Genomic DNA, 27,539 nt, shown 5'->3' with positions numbered 1-27,539 from the left:
TTTAAGACAATGAAGATATTTTAGAAACCGATATACATAACAGTGGTTGCTTAACACTGTGAATGTACTATAAATGCCACTGAATATTATGTGGTTAATATACAAATGGTTATGTGAATTTCACTTATTTGTGCATAATCACAGAATTTCAACAGTGGGATGTGAGTGTTCACTGAACACTGTTTCGCTTTCCTGTTTGAAATTTTTCATAATAAAATGCCGAGAATTAGAAAAACTTCTAAGCTTAAAAAGTAATGATAAAGCAATCACCCGTGCACTCATCCCGAGGCTTAAGAATAAGCTGTTACGCACGCCCTGGAGACCCCACGCACTGTGAAGGCATCCCCCTCCCCACCTGAACTGTGTGTGAACATTTCCCCTGGTGCCATCACCTACAGGCTTAGCTCCACGCTACGCTGTGTTTGGTTTTGCTTCCTAGTGAACTTTACCTGAAGGAATGCTGCAGCTGGGCTCTCCCGTAACTCCTTCTGTTCCACAGGGCGCTGCTGAGACCCGCCCACACCGACTCACTCATTTTCACTACTGATTACTATTAGCATTCCTCTATATGAACATGCATGACCCACTGATCTGTTCTACTGCTGACGGACAATGTGCTTCTTTCCAGTTTGGGGCTATTAGAAGAAACGATGCTGCTGGGAACATTAGATGTGTTTTCTGGCACACAAACACAAGACCACCTTTAGAGCATGCTGTTTGGATCAAAAGGGCCTACCCACACTCACCTTTTCCAGATCATGTGAAATGTTTCCATGCTACACTCCCAATCAACAGTGGGTAAGAATCTCACAGACCTAAATCAACAGATTCTGTCCAATTTAATTTCTGGCAGTCTGGTGAGTATGACAGTAAATCAGAGGGTTTAATTTGTGTCACTGTGGAGACCATGCAACCTAAGTTTACAGGCACTCCCTGCCAACCACTGTCCCACGGTTCTTATGCAAATATTTATCAATGTGGTCTATAAACGCACTGATGTATTACATTCCTCTAAGCACTAACAGGAAATCTGTCCCACTAATAAACTTTCTGACAATTTCCAATTCAAGAAATTTTATCTTCAGTTGTATCAAATTCATTACAAGAACACCTAAATATTGGGTTCAAATTATTATTCCCCACCAAAAGGAACACAGTTCCTTGGAGAAATGACTGATTCCTGGACTGAATCAAGGCATGTGCAAGATAAACTTTAAACATTTTGTGCCAGAATGTAAGGAAGTACTTGGACAGTGCCAGGGATGTGTCAAAAGTATACTAGAGCCCGCTTGAAAGGGCTCCCACTGGTCAAATTACAGATAATTTGAACATCAAAATAAACAGTAATAGAATAAATAGTAATAAACTGGGGCGGGGGGGACTGGGTAGCGGATGGCTGGCAGGGCACAAGGAGACTTGATGGAAGTGGACACCCTGACACGTGTATGGGTTACACGGGCACTCGTCAAACTCAACAAATTCTAACATTTAAGATCTGTGCAGTCCCTGCCTACAAATTATACCTTAATATGATATAATTCACCACTTCTACAGACCAAAAAAGAAAAATCACATGATTATGTGAAGAGATGCAGCAAATAGTATTTGACAAAATTCAACATCCATTCATGATAAATACTAGGAATAAAGGAATTTCCTTAACCTGATAAAGGACAGCTACAAAGTCTACAGCTAACATCATACTCCATATGGTGAAAGACTAAATGCTTCCCCCTAAGATCCAGAAGGTAAGAATGTCTGTTCTTATCACTCCTATACAGCATCACAGTGCAAGTCCATGCCAGTCCATGCCATTGCGAGTGCAAATAAGGCTAGAAAAAGAAATAAAAGGCATACAGAGAGAAGAAAATATAAATTTTGCTTTCTTTGCAGACATGATTCTCTAGGTAGAAAATCCCATGGAATCTACAAAAAAGCTCCTAAAACTAATAAATGAGTTTAGCAAGGTTGCATAATCAACTGTATTCCTATATACTTGCAATGAACAACTAGAAAAAAATTTTTTAATTTAAGTGCCATCTATAGCACCACAGAAAAACTGGAATAGCTGGGTGTAAGTCTAACAAAACATACATAGAATTTGCATGCTGAAAACTATAAAATACTGATGAAAGAAATCAAAGAAGACAAAAATAAATGGAGAACATACCATATTCCTGGCCTGGAAGACTCAACAGTGTCAAGATATTACTTCACCCCAAACAGGTCAATAGAGTCAATCCAATCTCAATCAAAATCCTAGCAGGGGGCTTCCCTGGTGGCGCAGTGGTTGAGAGTCCGCCTGCCGATGCAGGGGACGTAGGTTCGTGCCCCGGTCCGGGAAGATCCCACATGCCGCGGAGCGGCTGGGCCCGTGAGCCATGGCCGCTGAGCCTGCGCGTCCGGAGCCTGTGCTCCGCAACGGGAGAGGCCACAACAGTGAGAGGTCCGCATAACGCAAAAAAAACAAAAAAATCCTAGCAGGATGTTCTATGGATATTGACAAGCTGATTCTAAAATGTATATGAAAAGTGAAAGGAACCAGAATGACCGAAACAATTCTGAAAAAGAACAGAGTTGAAGAACTCACACTAACTGATTTCAGGACTTACTACAAAGATACAGTAGTAAAGACAGTGTGGCATTAGCAAAAAGATAGACACAGAGATCCATGGAAGAGAAGAGAGCCTAGAAACAGACCCATACGGACAGGATCAACTGATTTCTGGCAAAGATGCAAAATCAATTCAGCAGATACAAGAAAGTCTTTTTAAGAAACACTGCTCAACTAACTGGCTGTCAATATACAAAGAAATAAACTTCTACTGATGCTTGCATGTTATACAATACTTTACTCAAAATGGATCACACGGAAAAAAAAAAAAAAAAAAAAAAAAAAAAAAAAATGGATCACACGGGCTTCCCTGGTGGCGCAGTGGTTGAGGGTCTGCCTGCTGATGCAGGGGACACAGGTCTGTGCCCCGGTCTGGGAAGATCCCACGTGCCGCGGAGCGCCTGGGCCCGTGAGCCATGGCCGTTGGGCCTGCGCGTCCGGAGCCTGTGCTCTGCGACGGGAGGGGCCACAACAGTGAGAGGCCCGCATATCGCAAAAAAAAAAAAAAAAAAATGGATCACAGACCTAAATGTAAAACATAAAACTATACAACTTCTAAAAAAAAAACTAGAGGAAATTTTTGTGACCTTGGGTTGAGTGAAGAGTTCTTATATATCAAAATCACAATCCATAAAAGAAAAAAAATGATAAAAGAGACCACACATCAAAATTCAGAACTTCTGCTCTGTAAAAAATGATATAAAAGAAGAAGAAGATACAGCACAGAATGACAGAAAAATATTTGCAAATTTATATCTGACAAAAAGCTTATATCCAAATTATATAAAGAATTCTCAAATGCTGAACAATAAAGCTAATGACTCAATGGAAAAAAAACGGTGAAGGAAATGAACAGATACTTCACCGAAGAAGATATACAAATGGAAATGAACACATGAAAAAGAAAAGTTGTTCAACATCATTAGTCTTTAGAGATATACAAGTTAAAACCACTGCATACGTATTAGAATAACTACAGAAAAAAACTGACAAGAACAAGCAGTGGGGAGGATGCAGAACAAACGGAACTCTCAATCACTGCTGGTGGGGATGGGAAACGGAGCAGCCACTGTGGAAAGTTTAGCAGTTGCATATAAAACTGAATGCACTCTTAATAACAACCCAGGAACCTGTCTCCTGGGTATGCCAACAACTGGAAACAACCCAACGTCCTTCAAAGGGTGAATGGCTCAACAAACTGGGGAACGTTCATATAGTGGAATACCGCTCAGCAAAAAAAGGAAACAATTGGCAAATTCAACAACGTGGATGAATCTCAAATGCATTATTATGCTAACTGAAAGAAGCCAGACTGAAAAGGCAGCATGCATATACTATACTGTATAATTCCATTTATATTTTATTCTGGAAAAGGCAAAATCATAGACAGAGAACAAAGGTTAAGGGAGGGAGAAAATCTGACGACAAAGATGTGGCATGAGGAACATCTGGGGGGATGCCAGAATTCCTCTGTTTCTTGGGTGGTGGTGGTTACACAACTCTAGGCCATTTAACAAAACTCACAGAACTGTAGACCAAAAAGAATAAACTTTACTGAATTAAATAAATTTAAATAAATAAATACCGTTAATGACATATGAAAATGCACTGATTAAAATAAGAATCTGTATGTGAATATACGTAATGGAAGAAAAAAGAAAGTTCATCATTACAGCAGAATGCCAGCTAATGAACGCAGAAGGAATAATGGAGTTAGAAAATCCACCTTGCAATCTTTAACGTGACTCGTCAATAGATAACAGAATTAGTGGCCCACGTCAAACAACATTCTACAAAATAACTGACCTACACTTCTCAAAAATGTGAAGGCACGAAAGAGTGAGGAGCTTGCCCAGATTAAAGAAGACCAGAGAGGCATGGCAACTAAACACAACGGGTGATCCCAGACCGGGAGAAAAACAACTATACAAGGGATGTCACCGGAAGAAGAGACAAAATTTGCACATGAGCTGTGGCTTAGTCATATTAAAGTTACTGTAAAATTTCCAGAATTGATTGTTATACCATGGTTAGGTCAGGTAACGCTCGTACCTGATACCATATGAAGAAGGACTTAGGGATGCAAGTGTGATATGACGTCTGCAACTTACTCTCAAATAGTTTGGGGGAAATGTGTATGTGTGTACATATAAAAGAGAGAGAGAATAAAAATCATGCAATGGGGCAAAAAGTTAACAACTGGTGAATTTGGGTAGAGGATATAACGGGAGGTCTTTGTACTGTTATTGCAACTTTTATATATGTTTGAAATTATACCAAAATTAAAAATTAAAAAAAATTTTAAAACATTATCACCACAAGATTCAACTGCTTTCAGAACCTAGCACAATCTATTCCAAAATGACTAGAATCTGACCTGTACTTTTAGGTTCTTGGCATTTATTAATGTAACACTGAGTGATTTAATTTTCAAAAAATTAAAAATAATCAGCTTGCATTCAATTAACATCCATTTAGAAGCCTACGGTCCTGGTATTTTAGAAGTGTGTTTCATTTCAGTGTTTCTTCTAGCTACAGAAAATATCAAGTTGTCATCTGTGTAATCTTTTTTTCTTCTGTTTGTACTATTCTCAAAAATACAGATAGAAGACACAAGAAAGAACCAACATTTAAAACACAGCACACAAGGAATCCTGAGCACACATCCAACAGGACTGCGGGTATGAGATGACACGCATGCTGAAGCTACTACTGCGCTACAGGTCAATACACACAAAAAATAATGCAGTAGGTCTGTGCTGTCATTTACTCATGCAATTTAGTTGTATAATTTTATATGCAGGAAGGCTTTTTTACTTTTTTAAAATAAGGAATGGGCTCTGGAAAAAAGTGCTGAAGAGCAAATAGTAAATTGAAGGTTAAAATATCTGGATGAAGGAAAAGTTTCGGATGAGACTACAGTTTAGAACCATCGAAAAGTACCTGAAATGGTTGCTGCTGGGATGAAAAAGCAGCAGAAACATTTGGAGGAAGCTGGGTTGCTATAGCAACAGGAGTACCAGTCTGCCCATCCTTTCCTGTCACAACCTTTACCTGAGAGGAAATATTTTGAGAAAAAAAGGCAACATAATTTTTAAGACTGCTCAAAATTTTGTTAGAATTTTATTGCTGATAGCTCACTGATGTCTGGTGTTTAAAAATGGAAATTTTTTGCATCAAATCCTGTAAAAGGACACTGAACTGATTTGTGACAGATTTATAATACCCTAACTCAACTGCAAATCTTGCAGAAACTCCAATTTAAGTCACAAGTGCAGTGTCCTTAGATTCTGCAACTTCAAACTTTAAAAATGGTAATGGCGGACAGTCTTCAAGTAGCAAAGCCCTGACAACCTCATAGGCAGTTTACACCCTGGCCTACTCCGTGCAGGTCAGAATGGCAATGACAGATAAGGGGCATTGAGCCTACAGACAACATTGGTGTACAAACATAAAAGAGAACTGAATTTCACTATTTCATGGCAACAGAGGTGAAATCCTCAAAAAAAAAATCATATAAACCTTTTAGAAAATAAAAATGGTTCATCCTGGAAAGGGTGTTATAAAGAAAACACCAAATGGCAAAGCCACACATAATAAATATCAACGAGGAGATGAGCAAAGAGGCCAGCTTTTGTTCATCAAAGGCCGATTTCTTTGCAGAAGAGCTGACAGAGATTTACACTACTTTAGCTGTATCAAAAAACAAAATAAGCTCCACCGACATAGTGCACAGTACACGACACAGAGGCACAAATACAGCGCACCACGCTGCACCTCACCATCACCCCGTCTGATCAGCTTCCTTCTCTAGGAAGTACCAATAAAGGGACCTTAGGAATCACTAAGGTACTGAGAATCCCAATTGGGGAATTTATTAAGCACCCATTCCAGGTACCCAAAAAGTTCACTATCTAAAAAAGATTCTATCTTAAATACCATTCAGTAGCTATGTGCAACAGCGTGAGTTACATATGTGATCTCAAATCTAAGACTACATCTAAAAATTGAAAAAATTCTCAGTTGCTTTGCCATAATAACCATACTTTAATCATGAAGATACCTTATAAATGTACCTAGTGATCTAAATCATAACTGATATACTGTAACAAGCTAGTGATTCAAGTCCCTTCTTTCAAAATGACATTCATGGTGTTGAGAATCCCAAGGGGTGAACCTGCGTAAGTAAAATGTGAAACCTGGGGAACCAGCGGGAAGGTGTCCACACCCCTGGCTTCTGCAGGCCCTTCGGGGCTGGCCAACCTCCACACACCCAGCAGAGCACAGGGGAACGCTGGGTCAGGCCAGGTTGGCTCCCCAAGCCGGGGAAGCGTCCCTGTTCTAAACGCACCGGCGATACTCACAGCGCCACTCTGCACTGTCCTCCTAACTAGAGCAGCTCTTTCCTTCCATGAAGGAAAAAGCAAATGCATCTTCCATTTGCTCCTGGATCAAATCCTCATGAACTGCATCTCATGAACACCCCAGGCTCACAGATCACGTGCGATTCACGGCTGCCTGCACGCACAGCCAAGCAGCCCGACCTGCTGGTGACTGGGCGCCGCCCCTCACCTCGTCGTTGATGACCTCAGACTTCTCCTCGTCCTCGTCCTCGTCCTCCTCCTCCAGGTCCAAATCATTCTGCCTAAGGTAAGCTTGTAACGGGGCATAATGCTTCTTCTTGAAAGCTAGGAAATCCATCATGTTTCCCTGAAGGTGTTGCAAGAAGAACAGCTCGACCAAGTACTCCTTGAAGGCCGCCTTCAGAGCCTCCATCTCCCTGAAGTGGTAGTCCAGGCACTGCTTCCGCATCTGAGCCAGCTCCTGGGAGGCCGCGGGGATCTCTTCCAATTTCCTGGGAGCCTTTCTTATCCCCGCGCTCCCCGCAGACGGGACAGGAAGGCTGGAGAGGCCCGGGGGCGCTGCGGTCCTGGAAGGGCTGGTGGGGGGCGGTGGGGACGTCATCCCAAACGCCGAAGTCCCCCCGACCCCAGGGAGCAGAGGCCTGGTCAGCGGAGGCCCCTGCAGCACCTGCTGCTGCTGGATCAGCTGCCCCTGGATGATGCTGCTGATCTGGGGCGGCAAGCTCGTCGTGGTGATGTGGCCAGGGCTGGACAGGGGCTGCAGGCCGGCCCCGCCTGCGGCCGCGGGGCTCTGAGGTCCCAGGTGGTGGACGGTGCCCCCCGACTGTGCGTGGGGCTGCGAGAGTCTCCGTTCTCTGACCGTGATGGGCGCCCCCGTGTGCTGCAGCTGAACCTGGGCGCCCGGGGCCATCTGCGCCAGGCCCGAGCCCTCCTGGAACACGAAGTGGCCGCCACTGGACGGGCTCAGGCTGATCTGTCTCACCAGCACACTGGCGTCCACGAAGCCCCCGGTGGGACTGCTGCTGCATAGGCCCAGGCCGGGGCCAGGGGCTCCCGCCCGCACGCTCTGCAGGCCCGGTCCCGGCCCGGGGCTGGGCTGGGTGGGGCTCTGAGTCTGCACCTGCTGGGACAGCGGCGAGGTGACCTGGATGTACGATGGAGACCCGTGCTCAAACCGCCTCTGCTGCGCACTGAACTGGAATCCCGGAGAAGTGGGGCTGGGCAGCGGCAGGGGGGCCAGCGTGATCTGGGGGTTCCCTCCCACCACCGGCCCCACATTCTGAAGGGCGATGTTCACGCTCTGCCCGGCCACGGGGCTGCGGTTCATCAGCTGCTGAACTTGGTAACCGGGGGACTGGGGCGCGGACGGGCTCGCCGCCGGCGCAAAGGGCGTGGCGGGGGACTGCGGGGGGTTGGGACGGGCCTGCTGCTCTTCTCCTTCGCTGCCAGCGAAGGCCCTGGACCTCTGCAGCTGGTGCTGGACGTTCTGAGGGCCACTGCCATGGTGCATGATCGCCCTCCTTTTTTATCCAACTTAATGCTCTCCTGAAAAATCAAAGTTAAAATCAGGTTACTTAGAGGCAAATATAACCATCTGATCACTACTTATTCTGAGTACCATTTAGCAGCACCGGACAGATGCTCTGGAGGGATGTTCCCACCAGCATCTGATACAAACCACTGTCTTACTGTCATCGAGCCCCGACGAGATGGCACTGGAGACCATCTCCTTCAGCACAGAGGAGGGACAGGGCCTTCTGGGTCACTGCTGTGCCTGGGGCCAGGACATGGCCTGGCAGGAGCAGGTGGGTGGTCCCAACCAGCTCCCGAGGAACCTAACTGGCGATCACTTGCTCAAGGCCAGCGGGATATGAACCTGGCGCTGGCGCTCGCGACAGGCATGTTTCTTCCTGGGAGGCTATTCCTCGGCCAGTGGCCCTGCCCCGTGCCGCCACGTGCTGGGGCAGTCTGCCCATCTCTCCCAGTGGAGGAACGGTGCCCAGGAGGCCGCCAGTGGCTCCCACACATGCCACCACCGCATGTCATCAGAAGAGAACCGCCCCTCACCAGCCGGCAGTTCTCATGAGCATCTGTGCGATGCCCCTGCAAACACCCCCGGGTTACTTGAGTGTGAACACACAGAGCCCCCATCCCGGGTCAGACTCTGTGCTCCTGGGGGAGAGACCCAGGCCTGGTGCCAGCCTCGCACCTCAGCCCTCTCTACAAGCTCACCTGGGGGTGGTGGGTGTTTCCAGAAGAAAACCTCAGGAGAGAAGGAAGCGGCCAGGATGGGAGAGTCCCCGTCAGGGGTCCGCCAACTCTCTGGGAGCTGGGACATGGCTTTAAAGGGGCTCATGGCCCCAAGAGTGCTGAGGGCCGCGGACTAGGGAAGGGGGCGGGAGAGGGGACAGGACGCTGGGAAAGGACGGGAGGAAGCAGAGGACTAGCGGGAGGAGGCTAATTCCGAGGTGAGGCAGGGAGGCCGCCCACAAGTCACGCTGGGCTGGAGCCTCGCTGTCTGCAAGGGGGCGACCCCGCTGGGAACAGGACGACAGCCGCAGCCTGTCTGCTCCCCACTGGCTGGGTCAGAAATACCCTCCCCCCGATTACAATTCTCAAGTCTTCACGGACACACCTAGCTCCCCGTTTCTTGGTGTTCCCTCCAGCCCTCCCCGCAAGACAAGCAGGAGCATCCTTTCGTCTTCAGGGCATCACTGTTATTTCACGGAGAAAACGGACAAGGGATGAAAAACATTATAAACCGAAAGGTACAAGACTTAAAAAGTGAAAATACACATTTGTATGAATGCTGCCACAGTCCCAGGCCCCTGGCTGAAACACACATATGTATGAAATCAAGAGCTACAGAACTCATGGGTGCACAAGTGAAGGCTGGGAAACATAAAGACCAGTGCCTGCTTAGACCAGCAGGAGAAGGCACTCTGCTCTGATGACCGTCTCTGAAGATGGAGTCTAAAGACCATGGGCAAGCTGCAGCCAACACACCCAACGGGAAATCGGGACCACAGCCTTAATTATCATCCCAGGAGCCCTCTCCCACCCTCACCCGCAGCAGAGAGCCCAGCAACGTGGGCAGGAACTGTGAGCTGTGGGACACTCAAGGGCGGGGGACTCTGGGGCTTGCTTATTGCTTTCAAGACGAGCTTTTGGGACTTCCCTCGTGGTCCAGTGGTTAAGACTCTGTGCTCCCAATGCAGGGGCCTGGGTTCAATCTCTGGTCAGGGAACTGGATCCCGCATGCATGCCGCAACTAAGACCCGGCGCAGCCCAATCAATCAATCAATCAAGTTTTAAAAAAGAGCTTTTGTTCCTGATCTTTTTAAACAAGCATTATGAGGAAGATTGGTGTAGAACAGACACAAAAATAGAATTAAAAGAATAAACAAACACATTAGGACATATTTCAGATTATTTCCTTAAAATACATTCCCAGAATACCAAAGATGGTAAGAGAGAACAAAGGCCAGAAAGAAACTCTCTCACATATAATAATTTACAAAACCTGGGGGAAGGTAAAGAATGGGGGGGGGCGGGGAATACGTTGTGATGACTGACCTCTTGAAAAAATGTGGAGGGAGACAGCGCAGATCTCTGAGGGCTCAGAGCTCAGAACGTGCCTAACAGGGTGGCGGACAACGGTGGGGAAGCAGGCCCCATTACCTTTGACCTACTAATCCAACCTCTGGGAATTGCTAAGGAAATTCACCTACCAATTTTTTAAAGTTATGCATAAAAATATTTATTACAGAATACTACAGTAGAAGTAAAAAGAAGTGTAACCAGAAATATCCAATGTTCAAGTTCTAGATGGAGACTATGTTATAAACATGGAAAAGGTTTTCAGATATATTATTAAGTGGAAAATGTAGCATACTAATTGTACAACTTAACCACGACTCTGTTAAAGATATAAATTAAAAAACTATCTACTGAGACATATGGAGACATAAATACTGACCTTCACCTGGCGAAGGAATAAAACACCTGGAAGAGCCACACAACGCGGCTGCCTCAGCAACGTAAAGGCCGAGCTACAGACACACCCACACCACGAGGACGCCAAGGAGCACAGCCAGACGCAAGGACCACGGGCTGCAGGCCACTGACACGACAAGACATTCTGGAACAGGCAAAACCACAGAGACAGATTAGACAGACGCTGCCAGGCTGCAGGTGGGAACTTGGGGGTGTGGAACTGGTTCTACACTTGATTTGGGACGATGGTTACAAGAATGAGTGTGTTCGTTCAAATTCAAAGAACTGTAAACTACACCTCGACTTTTTAAAAAGGTTCCTGACTTCAGTGAGCTTACCGTCAGGTTGGAGAAACAAACCCAATCAACTATGATGTAAAGAAACCACTCATCTAAAACAGCATCCCCCGGACCGGAACATGGTACAGGTACCCCGGTGGAAAGCAAAGCCACCATCTCCTGAATTGGTGGCGGCGATGACCCTAACTGTAAGGCCCGCCAGCAGCCGCAGCGGGCTGTTTGGCTCACGGTTTGAGGAGGACACTGCCCAGGACCAGGCCGAGATCAGCGGGCCGCGTCAGCGCACCGCCACAACCTGCGAGGAGCGGGGACAAGTCCGCAGACCACTGCGCGCAGCGCCCACTGGGGCCACGCGGGGCTGGCGCCGTCTGTGCGGCGGCTGCTCACTCAGGGCAATGCTGACATCACACAGGGGGCACATCTGGTGCCGGGAAGAGGCCACCCTAAGAAACACCTACCTGGGCCCCATCCTTGGTGTAGGCAGGGGTCCCCAGGTCAGAACTGGAAAGAGTGAGGGGGGAAGGGCTCAGGAAACTGGGTCCCCATAGCAGCTGCTCCCACCCCCTCCCCCCCCCCGCTGAGGCCTGGACATGCTCCCAGCCCCCCAGGGCCTCCCTCCCCAGCTTCTCTTTCGGGGCTCCCAGAGTCCAGGCAGCTAGGGATCGGGAAGCCTCTTCTTCCCCTTCAACGAGCAGGGAGCTCAGGTCATGAGCCCTGCTCCCTTCCCAAACCCGTCTCCCTCTCAGCCCTGTCATCCCCCCAGACGGATCCGGCCCTCAGGCCAGGCTCCCGCTTTGGGTAGTTCTGCTACGTCAACAACAGCTCCCGGGCTGGACGGAGAGTGAGGAGAAGGGAAAGAGGAGGAGGGTGATCAGGGCTTGAACACACGAGCATGAACTCAGGGCAGAAGGAACAGACAGAGCATGATGGGAATGAAGGGAGGACAGAAGCCACAAATAGTGTCTGGGAATATTTTCAAGTGGAAACTCCAGAGAGCAATTTGGCAGTAGGTACAAGAGTCTTACAGCACATTCACGTCTTCTGACCCAATAATCCGACTCCTAGATCAGCCTAAGAAAAAGAATCAGAGCTGTGTTCAATATACAAGGATGTTGACTGAAATGTTATTTGTAGCAGAAAGGTGGCATGCCCAAGGATAAACGTCAATAAACTTTGATACATCTATGCAAAACAGTATTAATACTGACTATGTGACAGAGTACACTTTGATTTTTCCCTGCTGCCTTTCTATGCTTTCCAAGTTTGTCCTTAACTGGCTTGTGCCACAGTCATCAGTGCTCTTCACCAAACACTCCGATTCTCCCGCCAGTCACAACACGGGTGTGCATTTCCCAGCCCTGGACTGGATGGTCACGTGACACGCTTTGACAAAGACAGGGGCATGCTGTTTGCCACACCGACTCGGTCCTGCTTGGCAGTTCACAGGAGCACACGGATGAGGCCCCGAGGGAGCACAACAACAAGCTAACTGCAGGCAACACGTGGCGGGCACTCCGCCCTGTGCTGGATGCCAGCAGCGCCCGGGGCGCACCTGCCGGCTGCAAGAGCCAGGCACATCTTGGCTGATCCAGCACATAAAGAAAACAACACATGAAAGCAGACTCACAGATACAGAGAGCAAACAGGTGGCTGCCAGAAGGGAGGGGATGAGAGGTGGGTGAACTGGGTGAAGGGTGTTATGTGGTGCAAGCCTCCAGTTATAGAAGTCAGTCGTGGGATGTAAGGTGCAGCATAAGGAGCGCGGTCAGCGACACTGTAGTAACACCTTGTACGGGGACAGAGGGCTACCAGACTCATCACGGCGACCGTTTCATAATGTGCGCACGTGTCAAATCACTAGTACGCCCGGACCTGACACAATATTGTACACCAACTATATTTCAATTAAAAAAAAGAAAACACTTTGCAATAGAAGAGATGCCACACCCTCCGCTCCAGCCTATCGCACAAACCCCCGCAGTTCTCTGCCTTAAGACACAAGACCCCGCTGACATATCTGTCCCTGCCTCCCTGCCACCTCCAGCAATGGTCCACCCGGTGAGCCTCTCAGGGTTTCGTGGGGCCCACAAATCCGTGCCTCACCAAGAGCTGCAGACCACAGAGAAAAAGGCCTCTCACAGACAGACGCTATTTTTAAACCTCTCTGACTGTTGTCGAGATGTTTAAAATAAGAAGTCTTTTTAGAGCATTACTAAAGTTCACAACAGCTTTCTGGAAGGCTAAAGAATTATTTTTTTATCACTTATTTATTTTTTTATTTATATTTTGGCTGCTCTTTGCGGCACGTGGGATCTTAGTTCCCTGACCAGGGATCGAACCTGCACACCCTGCAGTGGAAGCGTGGAGTCTCAACCACTGGACAGCCAGAGAAGTCCTGAAGCTAGAGAATTAAAATCCAAACTTTCTTAGATCGATCCATTTAGAAAAATAAAAGTCAGATCTACCCCCTGAGCCCCGCCCACCCCTGCACCTCACACCATTCACAAAAATTACTCAAGGGGGTAAAATCAAACCATAAAAATATTTTGAAACATATGAGAATATCTTTATAATCCTGCAGTAATGAAGAGTTTCCTAAACATGGCGTGAAACCTAGAAACAATATTTCTTTTTAAAAAGCATTAACAACTGACAACCTTACTAAAGAAGAACATTACAATAAAAAAGTGAGATTGATAAAAAATATTTGAAGCCTATGGGCTTCCCTGGTGGCGCAGTGGTTGAGAGTCTGCCTGCCGATGCAGGGGACGCGGGTTCGTGCCCCGGTCCGGGAAGATCCCACGTGCCGCGGAGCGGCTGGGCCCGTGAGCCATGGCCGCTGAGCCTGCGCGTCCGGAGCCTGTGCTCCGCAACGGGAGAGGCCACAACAGTGAGAGGCCCGCGTACCGCAAAAAAAAAAAAAAAAAAAAATTTGAAGCCTATATGACAAAAGGTTATCCATCCTTAAGAATTCCCACAAATCAAGAAGAGCCAAACAAACCAAGAAGAGAGGCTAAACCAGAAATCCTACAAGAAATTCAGATGACACATAGACATCAAAAATGCTTAACCTCATTAATAACAAAATATGAAATAAAGTGAGACAATTATTTGTTGTTTGACAGGTTAGTGAAGACCAAAAGACTGATAATATTCAGGTTTAGTAAGGCTGCTAGGAAACGGCGAACCCGCCACACACAGATGAGGGAAGTAAAGCACAGCTATAGCTTTCTGGAGGGTAACGCGGCGTTACCTATCACAATTTTAATGTACACTGATCAAGGAATTCCACTTCTAGGGATCTATTCACACAAATATACAGTTGTCCAAAGGTGTTCATTATAATATTATTTATAATGTCAAATTTCAAACAATGTAAATGCTCACCTATAGGGAACTTTTAACAAAATTTGGTATAACCACCCTTTAGAGGCAGCCACTAAAAGAATGAGGAAACGCTTGTACGTACTTAAATTATACAACTTGAGTAAAGCCAAAGATACGTGTAGCATATATATTATACGTATACACGTTTTAAAAATCTCGACATGACAACACACATATGGGCGTGTACATATTTTTAGCTCTCTCTGCACACGTTAAAAGAAACGTCTTTGGCCAAGCATAACAGCATGTCGTGTAAGGGAGGCTGTCTGACTGGGCTCACTGATGAACCACCAGCACCCAGAACAGAGCCTGGCATGTGAGAGACACCCGGTAGGTGCTTGGTGAGTAAATGAGTGAGCATGGGAAAAGCAGAGGAGGGGAAAGTGCTAGAATACTAGCGTGCTGAAGACCAAGGCCGAGGAGACAGACAGAGCCAGGGCTCAGAGGGCCATTACACCACACTGGGTGGGGAGTCCCCAAGTCGCTCGGAAGGAGATGCTGGCAATCATGGCCGCCCTGGCTCTAGGCAGACCGAAGACACGGTTTTAGTCTGTATGACGTCATCTGCTGTTTGGATTCATTTCAATTGATATTTTTATACCAGGAGATTTCACATAAAAAAACGCAAGTTGTCAGCTTCATTCATTAGAAACATCCAAGTACTGGCCACACTGGGCCACATCCCAGCCGGCAGCAAGCAGCAGGAGCTGAGCAGAAGCCCCAGGCCGCCAGGCTCACTGCGCTCATCGCCACAGTCGACGCGCCTCCCACACCACAGCCAAGGGCCAGGCACCGCTCACCACCCAGGGAGCACTGCTGTTACAGCGGGGAAGCATTTCTATACTGCACCATCAAGAGGGCCATTTCCGAACGGGAGGAAGCCCACATCCAACGCGCAGCGTCTGCGTCAAAGAGCCCCTCACAGGCCACGAAGATACGCAGAGGCAGAAACCAGAGAAGGCCTGGCCTGCCAGAAATAAAGCCAGCTCCACAACTTCCTAACACAATTACCAGCATCAACCAGAACCCAGGCTTGGCCTTCTTGACTAACATCAAAACCCACCAAAACACTATGACTCTCTCTCTACAAGGCTGCTCACATGTAACGAACCAAACGCCTGATTCATTTCACTCACGCCTAGCCTGTATTTATGACATGGGATTTTCTATTGCAAAAATCAAAACAAGTAAAACCCCAAGGTAAGACTTGAAGCTGAATTTTTCAAGCACATTCACTTGTAAACCCATCACTCATAATGAAAGGAATATGAGTCAAAACTAAGCTGAAATATCATTTCTCATCTATCAGCCTAACAAAATGCAAAAGCCAGACAACACACTCCGTTGGTGAGACTGTGGGAACCAGGCCCTCTCAACGCTGCTGTGGGATGTTAAGCGGTACAACCCTACAAAGGGACCTGGCACCATTTACCCAAAACTACACACGCTCAGGACCTCCCTCGTGGCCCACTGGTTAAGAATCCGCCTTCCGATGCAGGGCACGCGGGTTTGATTCCTGGTCGGGGAACTAAGACCCCACATGCCGCGGAGCAACTAAGCCCTCACGCCACAGCTACGGAGCCCACATGCCACAACTAGAGACGCCCACGCGCCACAATGAAGAGCCTGTACACCACAACAAAGGCCCAGCACAGCCAAAAAGAAGAAGAAACTACACATGCTCTTACTCTTCAACCCAGCAGTCCCACTACACATTCACCATGAACATCCACCTCCAAAATGAAAACACACAAGCACAATGTTTATTCACTACAGCATTATTTGTAAACGCAAAATACCGGATATAAACTGCACATCCATAATATTTCAGAGACTGGTTGACTACATTACAGTACATTCACTTAATGGAGTACTACGTAGCTGTACAAAAGAATGAGGAAAATTTCCAGAACGTATACTGCTAAATCAAATAAAGTGTAAAAGACTATATATGGGGAAATAACTTTGTATAAGAAAGGGGAAAAGAATGACAGACAGATGGACTAATTAATGGAAGGACAGAGACATACCTTTCCTGCACTCATTCATTCATTTCTTTTTATTTTTATTTTTATTTGGCTGCATTGGGTCTTCATTGCTACACCCAGGCTTTCTCTAGTTGCAGCAAGCGGGGGCTACTCTTCATTGTGGTGCACAGGTTTCTCACTGCAGTGGCTTCTCTTGTTGTAGAGCATGGGCTCTAGGCGTGCGGGCTTCAATATTTGCAGCACGCGGGCTCAGTAGCTGCAGCATGGGGGCCCTAGAGCATGTGGGCTTCAGTAGTTGTGGTACACGGGCTCAGAAGCTGTGGCTCACAGGCTCTAGAGCACTGGCTTAGTAGTTGTGGTGCACGGGCTTAGTCGCTCCGTGGCATGTGGGACCTTCCTGGACCAGGAATCGAACCCACATCCCCTGCATTGGCAGGCGGATTCTTAACCACTGTGCCACCGAGGAAGTCCTGTTTATTTTTGTAAAACAAAGAATGCAGGGACACAGGTTCGAGCCCTGCTCCGGGAAGATCCCACATGCCGTGGAGCAACCAAGCCCGTGCACCACAACTACTGAGCCTGCGCTCTAGAGCCCGCGAGCCACAACTACTTGAAGCCCACGCGCCCAGAGCCCGTGCTCCACAACAAGAGAAGCCACCACAATGAGAAGCCCGCGCACTGCAACGAAGAGTAGCTCCCACTCACTGCAACTAGAGAAAGCCCGCATGCAGCAGCGAAGACCCAACATAGCCAAAAATAAATAAATAAATAAACAGATACATTCCAACAAACAAAAGTCCAGGACCAGACGGCGTCACTGATGAATTCTACCAAACGTTCAAAAACGATTTAAGGCCTATCCTTCTCAAACTCTTCCAAAAAATGAAAAGGAGGCAACGCTCCCAAATTCATTTTACGAGGCCAGCATTACCGATACGAAAACCAGACGAGGACACCACCAAAAGAGAAATTACAGGTTAACATCCCTGATGAACACAGACGTAAAAATCCTCAACAAAGTATCAGCAAACTGAATTCAACAATATATTAAAAGGATAATACACCGTGATCAACTGGGACTTATTCCAGAGATGCAGGATGGTTCAACATGAGCAAATCAATCAACGCGTTGCACCACATTAACAAAAGGAAGGGTAAAAATCACATGATCATCTCAATAGAGCGGAGAAAGCATTTGACAACACTCAACATCCATTTAGAATAAAAACTCTCAGCAAAGTGGGTACAGAGGGAACATACCTCAACGTAATAAAGACCACATATGACAAGCCCACAGCTACATCCTACTCGACAGTGAGACGCTGAAAGCACTTCCTCTCATATCAGGACAAGACAAGGGTGCCCCCTCTTGCCATTTTTATTCGACACACTTTTGGAAGCCCTAGCCAGAACAATTAGACAGGGAAAAGGAATAAAAGGGCATCCAAGATCAAAAAGAAGTAAAACTGTCACCATCTGCAGATGATACGATATGATGTACAGAAAACCCTCAAGACTCCACCAAAAACCTGTTACAGTTAATAAGTGAATTCAGTAAAGTTGCAGGATACAAAATCAATATGCAAAAATCTGTTACATTTTCATACACTAAGAATTATTAGAGAAGTTAAGAAAAACACCCATTTACAATTGCATCAAAAAGAATAAAATACTTAGGAATTTTCTGGCCAAGGAGGTAAAAGACCTGTACATTAAGAACTGTAAGACACTGATGAAAGAAACTGAAGATGACACAAGTAACTGGAAAGATACCTGTGCTCTCAGATTAGGGTTAACATTGGTAAAATGTCCATACACCTAAAGCAATCTACAGATTCAATGCAATCCCGATCAAACTCCCAAAGGTATTTTTCACAGAAATAGAACAAACAATCTAAAAATTTGTATGGAACCACAAAAGATCATGAAAAGCCAAAGAAATCTTGAGAAAGAAGAACAACGCTAGAGGCATCAAGCTCCCTGATTTCAAACTATATTACAGAGTTTTAGTAGTCACACAGTATGGTATTGGCATAAAAACAAACCCACAGATCAATGGAACAGAACGGAAGGTCCAAAAATAAACCCACACATATATGGTCAATTAATTTATGACAAAGGAGGTAAGAAAATACAATGGGAAAGAAACAGTCTCTTCAATAAATGGTGTTGGGAAAACTGAACAGCCACATGCAAAAAAATAAAACTGGACTACTATCTTACACCATACACAAAAATTAACTCAAAATGGATTAATGACTTGAATGTATGACCAGAGACCATAAAACTCCTAGAAGAAAACACAGGTGGTTAAGCTTCTTGACATCTCTCTTGGAGACTTTTTTTTTTTTTTGGATCTGACTCCAAAGGCAATGGCAACAAAAGCAAAAATAAACAAATGGGAGACATCAAACTTAAAAGCTCTGTGCAACAAAGAAAACCGTCAACAAAACAAAAAGGCAACCGTTTTATAGGAAGAAGAAGATATTTGCAAATCATATGTCTGATAAGGGGTTAACATCCAAAATATATAAAGAACTCATGCAGCTCAATAACAAAAAAAAAACAATCCAATTGAAAAATGGACAGAGGATCCAAACAGACATTTTTCCAAAGAAGAAACAGATGGCCAACAGATACATGAAGATGCTCAACATCACTAGTCATCAGGCAAATGCAAATCAAAACCACGAGATACCACTCACATCGGAAAGGCAAATCGAAACCACGAGGTATCACCTCACACCTGTTATCAAAAAGACCACAAATGACAAATGTTGGCAAAGATGCGGAGAAAAGGGAACCCTCAGGCACTGTTAGTGGGACTGTAAACTGGTGCAGCCACTATGGAAAACAGTATGGAGCTTCCTCAAAAAAAATTAAAAACAGAACTACCATATGACAATTCTATTACCAGCAATTCCACTGTATCTGAAGAAAACAAAAACACTAATTTGAAAAGCTATATGTACCCCTATGTTCATATGCACCATTATTTACGATAGCCAAGATAGAGAAGCAACCTAAGTGCCCATCAATAAATGAATGGATAGGGGCTTCCCTGGTGGCGCAGTGGTTGAGAGCCCGCCTGCCGATGCAGGGGACATGGGTTCGTGCCCCGGTCCGGGAAGATCCCACATGCCGCGGAGCGGCTAGGCCCACGAGCTATGGCCGCTGAGCCTGCGCGTCCGGAGCCTGTGCCCCGCAACGGGAGAGGCCACAACAGTGAGAGGCCCGCATACCGCAAAAAAAAAAAAAAAAAAAAAAAAATAAATGAATAGATAAAGAAGATGTGAACTATATAGAGAGATAGATATGGAGAGATATACAATGGAATATTACTCAGCCATAAAAAAGAATGGAATCCTGCCGTTTGCAACAACATGGATGGAACTTGAGGGTATTATGTTAAGTGAAATAAGTCAGACAAAGAAAGATAAATACTGTTTGATTTCACTTGTATGTGAAATCTAAACAAAACTCACAGATACAGAGAACAAGTTGGTGGTTGCAGTGGGGGTTGGGTGGTAGGCGAAGTGGGTTAAAGGGGATCAAAAGGTACAAACTTCCAGCTATAAGATAAATAAGTCCTGGGGAGGTAGAGCTTGGGAACTGTAGTCAGTAATACTGTGCTGCATATTCAAAAACTACTGAGAGTAAATCTTTATTTTCTTTAATTTTCTTTGTTTATTTTTGGCTGCGTTGGGTCTTTGCTGCTGCGTGTGGGCTTTGCTCTGGTTGCGGCGAGCGGAGGCTGCTCTTCGTTGCGGTGCGCGGGCTTCTCGTCGCGGTGGCCTCTCTTGTTGCGGAGCACAGGCTCTAGGCACGTGGGCTTCAGTAGTTGTGGCACACGGGCTCTAGAGCGCAGGCTCAGTAGCTGTGGCGCACGGGCTCAGCTGCTCCGCGGCATGTGGGATCTTCCCAGACCAAGGCTCGAACCCATGTCCCCTGAACTGGCAGGCGGTTTCTTAACCACTGTGCCACCAGGGAAGCCCCGAGAGAGTAAATCTTGAAAATTCTCATCACAAGAAAAAAAAAATTGTAACTCTGTATGACGACAGATGGTAACCAGACTTACTGTGGTGACCATTTTGCAATGTACACAAATGTCAAATCATGATGGACACCTGAAACTAATATGATGTTGTATGTTAATTATATTCCAATAAAAATAAGCAGATACATACATATCTATATATATATTTCTTTCTTAAAAAATATATTTCCTAGTTATGTCCATGAAAGAGTCTGGAAGCAATAACGCCCCATAAATACCTGCTTACTTTTGCAGAAAAAGGAACTCAGGAAGAATAAGCCAGAAATGAAGGGGGTGGGTTCAAGCAGACTGGCAGGACAGTGAAGGAAGGGGCGCTTCTGAGTACACCATCTCATACCATTTTGACTTTTAGAATCATGTTAAAGTGTTACATGTTCAAAAAGCAAAATTAAATCAATAGGGATGAAGGGCTCCCTAAAACTGAACGCAAACAGAAGCAAACCTAACTCTGGAAAGGACAAAATAATCACCAATGGAACGGGGAAGGAAGGCACGGATCAACTCCATGATGCTGGATAAGAAGAGGGAGTCAGTATCAATTCATGGTTTTTCCTTAAAACACATTTCCTGTCTCCTGAAATGGCCTAAAAACAATGACACCCTGGCAGAATGGAGGAAAACTAGGGGCAGAGAGCTCTGCAGAACAAGCAGCAAGGCACACAGCCTTGCCCGGGGCGGTGACGAAGACAGAGAGAAAGGTTAGGAGACTTTAGGACAGTGGTTCTCATCTGTTTCACCTCCATCTTTGAAAATAATAAACTCACGCCATCGTTTAACACCATTTGTATCTCAAAGTCAAGTCAGCAAATCCAAGACTAAGTAAAGCTTCTCCTTTCAACCTGGGGCTCTCCTCAAACAGAGACGCTACTGCACACACACTCACACTCTAGAAAACCAGCAGAGTTAAGACTGGAGGCCTAGTAACAGGCACAGGCGGGTTAAGAAAGGCCAGGGTGAAGGACGCCACTCAGGGCACCGTGGGGGCCGCGTTACCACACGGAGCAGGCCTCTGCGGGGCTGAAACGCAGGGGGAGTCTGAGGTCCGCGAGCTCCAGGCACCACCACCACATCTCAGTTTTGTGAGAAAGCGATTCAGGGGGAGCCCAGGCGGGGATGGAGACTGACCCCCATCAGCAGAGCGGTGGCTGCTACACCACGAGGACCTTCACCCCCAGACACCCCATGTGCAGCCACGTGAACCCTCCCTCTTTCCCTGAAAAAGCACCGCCGCCCTCCAGAACTCCCCTCTGTGGAGAATGCTCTCTGCCCTCCACTCCCTGGTAACCTGTATTCAAGGGCTTTTTATATAAGTTGTCTTTGTGCGGCCCTAAGTAACTTGATAGACACCCCCAAAATGGACCAACTACCTCTGCGAGAGGGAGTAAAAAAGAGGCTTAAATTCAACACATTAAAAACAATGCTTTCACTCATCTTGAATTGCTCCCCCAAATTTTTAAAAGATGAATGGATAGATGGATGTGTGATAAAGCAGGTCGGTAAAATGTTAATAACAGAAAACTAGGTGGTGGGTATCTAGGTGTTTACTATAAAATTCTTTCAATCTTTGTGTATCTTTGAAATTTTTCATAGTAAAATGTTAGCATCTATTAAGATGGTAACACCAGATGTCACTTAACGAAAGTCCTATTGGCTAACAAAGCACTCATTCTTCTCCCACCTCAGAGCAGGTTATGAAGGTTCCATAGTAGTTCCTAAAATACGTAAGTTCCAAAAGATATAAAATGGACTAACCTGAGTTTGTGCTACAACAAACTCTGTGTTACTACGGAGCACACAGTCTGTACTACAGAGCACAGACTAAACTCTGTGCTACTAGAGGCCTGACCTCTCTGGGGCTGCAGTGCAAACGGAAGCCCAGACTTCATGTCCCCAGCGTCCCTTCTGATTAAAATCATGGTGTTGGTGGTGGGTCCTTAACCTGATGGGCCAGCGCCCCCTGTACTACGCCAGGTGGGATCTATCTCAGCTTGAGAGGAACATTCAAGACAAACTGAAGAAGTGCTTCCTTAAACACCAGCTAATAAAGCGACAAGCGCCCAATTCATTGTTCTGCTGCTACTTCTCAGCCCTTTTTCCCCACTGTCCCCCTAAGAAGCCTATTTAGGCATTTCTCTCCCGACCGTCCCCCATGAAGTTGTAAACCATAGCTCTGCTGTATATCTGTGAAGTACTATGACTCTTTGGGATGCCACAAACCGCTGTCATACCTAATTTTTTCTCACCTTCCTCTCAAGAACCAATTCTGATCCTCTTGTGGGAGATATCACCCTCACAGAGAATGTAGCTTTTAATATATAGAAAGAAACCTATTTTTGCAAATTTTCTGTACATCTAAAGTTATTCCAAAGTGTTTAGTTAAAAGTTAAAGAGAGGCTTCCCTGGTGGCACAGTGGTTAAGAATCCGCCTGCCAATGCAGGGGACACGGGTTCGAGCCCTGGTCTGGGAACGAAGATCCCACATGCTGTGTAGCAACTAAGCCCGTGCGCCACAACTACTAAGCCTGCACTCTAGAGCCCGTGAGCCACAACTACCGAAGCCTGCACACCTAGAGCCCGTGCTCCCCAACAAGAGAAGCCACCGCAATGAGAAGCCCTCGCATCACATCCAAGAGTAGCCCCCGCTCGTCGCAACTAGAGAAAGCCCGCGTGCAGCAATGAAGACCCAACGCGGCCAAAAATAAGTAAAATAAATTTATATTAAAAAAATTAAATAAACCAAATATCAAATAAAAATCTTAAAGTCACAATCTAGATTAAGAAAATAAGACTCAACCATATGCTGTTTACAAGAATACACTTTGAAAAGAAATGGATACCGGGGAATTCCCCGGTGGTCCAGAGGTTAGGATTCGGTGCTTTCACTGCTGAGGGTCTGGGTTCAATCCCTGGTCGGGAAACTTAACATCCTGCAAGCCATGTGGCATGGCCAAAAAAAAAAAAAAATTTTTTTTTAATTTAAAAATAAATAAAGAAATGGATACCGAATCAGTCAGTCTGGGGAAGTCAAGAATGAGGAGAAAGAGCAAAGAGGAACCTCGTCATGCTTGGGGTGCTTCTGTACTGTCTGACTGTAATGCAATGTCAACTGTCCATTCATTACTTGTATTAAAAGGCTGGCAAGAATCCAAATGTCCTTCAACGAGTGAATGGATAACCGCGGTCCATCCACACTGTGGACCTACTACTCCACAAAAAGAGACATTCTTGGTACACGCAGCAACCTGGATGAATCTCACAGGCATTACGCTCAGTGGAAGAAGCCAGACTCAAAAGTCTCCACGCTGTGTGAGTTCCTGTAGCTGACATCCTGAAAAACACAGAAAACACACACTCAGGGGTCAGAGGCTGCCAAGGGCTGGGGAAAGAGTTCACTACAGAGTGGCAGCACAAGGCAACTGCTGGGAGGGAAGGAATTGTTTGTATCCCAATTGTCACGGAAATTACACATCTGTCAAAATTCTCTGAATTCTACTCCAAAAAGTGAATACTATTAAACGTACATTAAAAAAAAAAAAAAAGCTAAGTAAAACAGCAAAGTGAGGATATGCAAAGACCTTCCCTTCCACTCAGAACATAAATGATTTTTTAAATTTATTTCTACAATATAATAGCACGCCTAAACAGGATAAAAATTTCTGTTGGTTAGAACAAAGCGGGGGAAAAACACAGAAGGGGCGGGGCTGAGATAACAGGCCCAAAGGATGCTCTACGCAGAAGAAAAGTCAAAGGGCCAGGGTCTTGACTCCGAAAGGCAGCGGTGCGTAGTCCCCGTACAGGGGGCTGAGGAGCAGAGGCAGCCCCAGAGCAAGACGTGAGGCCGCAGCCGCAGTCAGCTGCTCGCCCTGCAGGCGCTCACTGCCGCCACACTGGGAACGCGGGACCCTGGGGGTGCGGGTCGCAGTGCAGAGAGAATGCCAACGAGAGAATTCAAGACATAAGACGGACGGCCCCGGTGAATGGTCCACGTGAAGGACACCACGCTGCCTGTGCAGGACGTCCAACTTCACCCAGGGCCCCCTGAATGCAAGATCCAACAGCTGAACCCTTCCTTCAATGGCCTCCGGAGCGCCCATCTCCAACTGCAGGAGTCAAATTCAATTCTCTTCATTTCTACCTACGAAATCCAAACCTCACCTCGTGCATTAAGTCTCTACTAGAAAAGCCAATTTCCCTCCTCTAACTGAGAGCATGCGAAGTCTATTCCTCAGCAACCCCTACAATTTCTAATTACGCTTGCGTGCCTAGGTCCCTACCAAATCCACCTGCTTTAGAAAAGAATGTGTTCATTAACTTATTTACTCAACAAATGTTTATTAAGCACGTACGCCATCAGACACGATTTGAAGCACTGTGTGTGCGACAGCGAACAAAGCATAGCTCCTGCCCCAATGCACAAAGCGGTAAGTGCCAGACCATCAGTGCAGTGGCACAGCTCAGGGTAAGGGATGGAGCGCGTGGGCGAGTGGGCAAGGTGCTGGGTTATCCAGCAGCCTCTCTGAGGAGGGAACTGCTGAAAAGAGAACTCAGTGAGAGGCAGACCCGTGGCACGTGGGGACCTGATGTTTCAGGCAGAGCCGAGGTGTGCCCAGGCCTGAGCTGGGTGTGGCAGGAGCCAGGTGACAACGAGTGGGGTCAGGACATGAAGTCACAGGGGCAGCAGGGACCTGGGCACAAGGGGCCTCATAAACTGCCTTAAGGACTTTGGCTTTTTTTCTGAGGGAGATGAGAAACGATGGAGGGCTCTGAACAAAGCAGTGCCTCACCCGAATCTGTGCTCAGAGTCAACTGCAGAGCAGCTCAGCTCAGGTGAGCAGGGAGGAGGTCGTTGGAATCACCCAGGTGAGATGACCCGGGGCGCTTAAATGACAGCTGTAGCCAAGAAGGCAGTAAGAAGCAGTCAGGTTTGAGATCAATTTTTAAAGTGCCGACCAGTCAAATTTGGAACGTGGAAGGAACGCAGAGACCACACAAGGAGCTCTGTCCTAAGCAACAGGAAGAATGGCGCTGCCTCTGACTGAGATGCAGCAGTGTATAAGCAGGTTTCACACACGTAAAAGTGGCTGTTTGGAAGATCCTGCCAGGAGAAACACATTCAGGGTGTGTTGACAAGTGACCCAGTCGTGACACGGGATGAGATCACCCAGTGTACATACAGACCAGAGAGCAGGTGAGAGGACCACCTCGAGGCCTTATAATCTGTGTAAGTTAGGGAGATGAGAAGGAACCAGCAAGGAGGCTGAGGAGAGCTACCATCAAGGTAAAAGGACAATCAAGAGTTGTGTCCCAGTGCCACCAGGGCACAGCGATTCAAGGAAGCCATGGGAGGCCCAGTCAAAGGCTGCCAACAGGGGGACTTGGCAATATGGTGTCACCTAACCCCAAGAGGAGCTGTTTCAGAGGCGAGGTGGGACCAAAAGCTTAGCTTGAACCAACGTTCAAGAGAAATGAGAAGAGGAAGTAGTGATAGGGAGCTCGCCATTCTTCCTAATTCTGGTATAAAAGGAAGCTAAGCTCTAGAAAGGGTAACGGTAGCTGGAGGGGCTGTAGGTTGATGAGAATACTCTGAAGAGAAGATAAACTGAAGGCAACACAAGGATATTAAAGCCACGGCCTGGGATAGGCAAGAAAGAGGGGATCCAACACAAGAAATTAAGTAGATGATGGTTCACTAATACTACTCCACTAACAGCAACTCCTGTAGAGGATTTCATGGCACCTGATCATGCTAACTACATGTTTTTAAAAGCACATAGGATTACACTGTACAATCCCCATTATTTAAAAAAATTACACGAATAGAACAAGGGGCCACAAAGAAACTGCTAAGTGTGCTTATATTTGGGTGGTAGAATGATTTAGAGTTTTAAGATGTATTTTTACATTTTTTCCAACCATTCAGAGAGCATATTTATATTTCATTGGTTCCACTAAAAAAAAATTACAAAAAACATTTTATTGCACATATCAGGTAAAAAAAAAAAATTCACCAGAAAATACAAATAAGCGAAGAGAATAAAACTCATCTATAACGCCCGGGATAATCACTACTAGCCCGCCGCTAGGTTATTCTTCTCCGACTGAGGAGGTGGCGTTTGAGCAGAGATGCGGGCGGCAGATCTCTGCGGGAACGTGTTCCGGGCGGAGGGCGCGGGCAACGCGAAGACGCCGGGGGCGACAAGCCTTGGCCAGCTGAGAGCTGCAAGTGGGCGAGGGAGGGGGGCTGGAGGCGGCCGCACGCCGCGGCGCCGCAGGGCTCCCTGGCCGACGCGTCTGACAAGTCACTCTCCCTCCGCACCTTTGCCCACACCTGCGCGGGACACCTCGCGCGAAGAAGCAAAGCCGCGCCATCCCCATGCTGCGGAGAGGATCGGGCATCGAACCCGGACCGCGAGACCAAAAGAAAGCAACAGACCTGACTTGAATCCCGCGCACAAAAAACAATGCGAGGCGCCCCGCGGCCCCACGGCCCACTCACCGGGAGGAACGGGCCGGCCCGCCTCACGGCCGACCGGTCCCGGCGCCGAGCCCGTCCCGTCCCACAGCCAGCGCCGCGCGGGGCCTCCCTCTCCGGCGCCCCGGGCCCCCGCGGCTCCAGGGGGAACCGAGGCCGGGGCGCAGGCCATAAGACCCCCGGCCCGTTGTCCCCGCCGCGCCCACACCTACCCCGGGTCTGGGCCGCGCTCCTCCACGTCGGGCTGGGGCTGGGGACCGGGCCCAGACGGCACCGTTCCGCTCGACACATCCGGGGCCCCGCCGGAGGAAGCGGCGGCGCGCCTGCTACGGCGAGCCGGAAGGGACGCGCGCCCCGCGCTC

At 47.0% G+C, this 27,539-nt stretch overlaps 1 protein-coding gene across 1 annotated transcript in view; it reads right to left on the bottom strand.

The window, feature by feature from the left end:
* EP400 (E1A binding protein p400) overlaps positions 1-27,539 on the bottom strand; it is a 113,318-nt gene extending 85,779 nt beyond the window's left edge. The window contains 2 exon segments of the mRNA XM_032654075.1: positions 7,187-8,523; positions 27,390-27,539. Of these exon segments, the coding sequence (XP_032509966.1) occupies positions 7,187-8,488 (1,302 nt within the window). The 5' untranslated portion in view covers positions 8,489-8,523; positions 27,390-27,539.

The sequence above is a fragment of the Phocoena sinus genome, chromosome 14 (genome assembly GCF_008692025.1).
Source record: "Phocoena sinus isolate mPhoSin1 chromosome 14, mPhoSin1.pri, whole genome shotgun sequence".
NCBI lineage: Eukaryota > Metazoa > Chordata > Mammalia > Artiodactyla > Phocoenidae > Phocoena > Phocoena sinus.
Note: the sequence above shows the minus strand (reverse complement) of the source record. Positions and strands in the feature narration are given on the sequence as shown.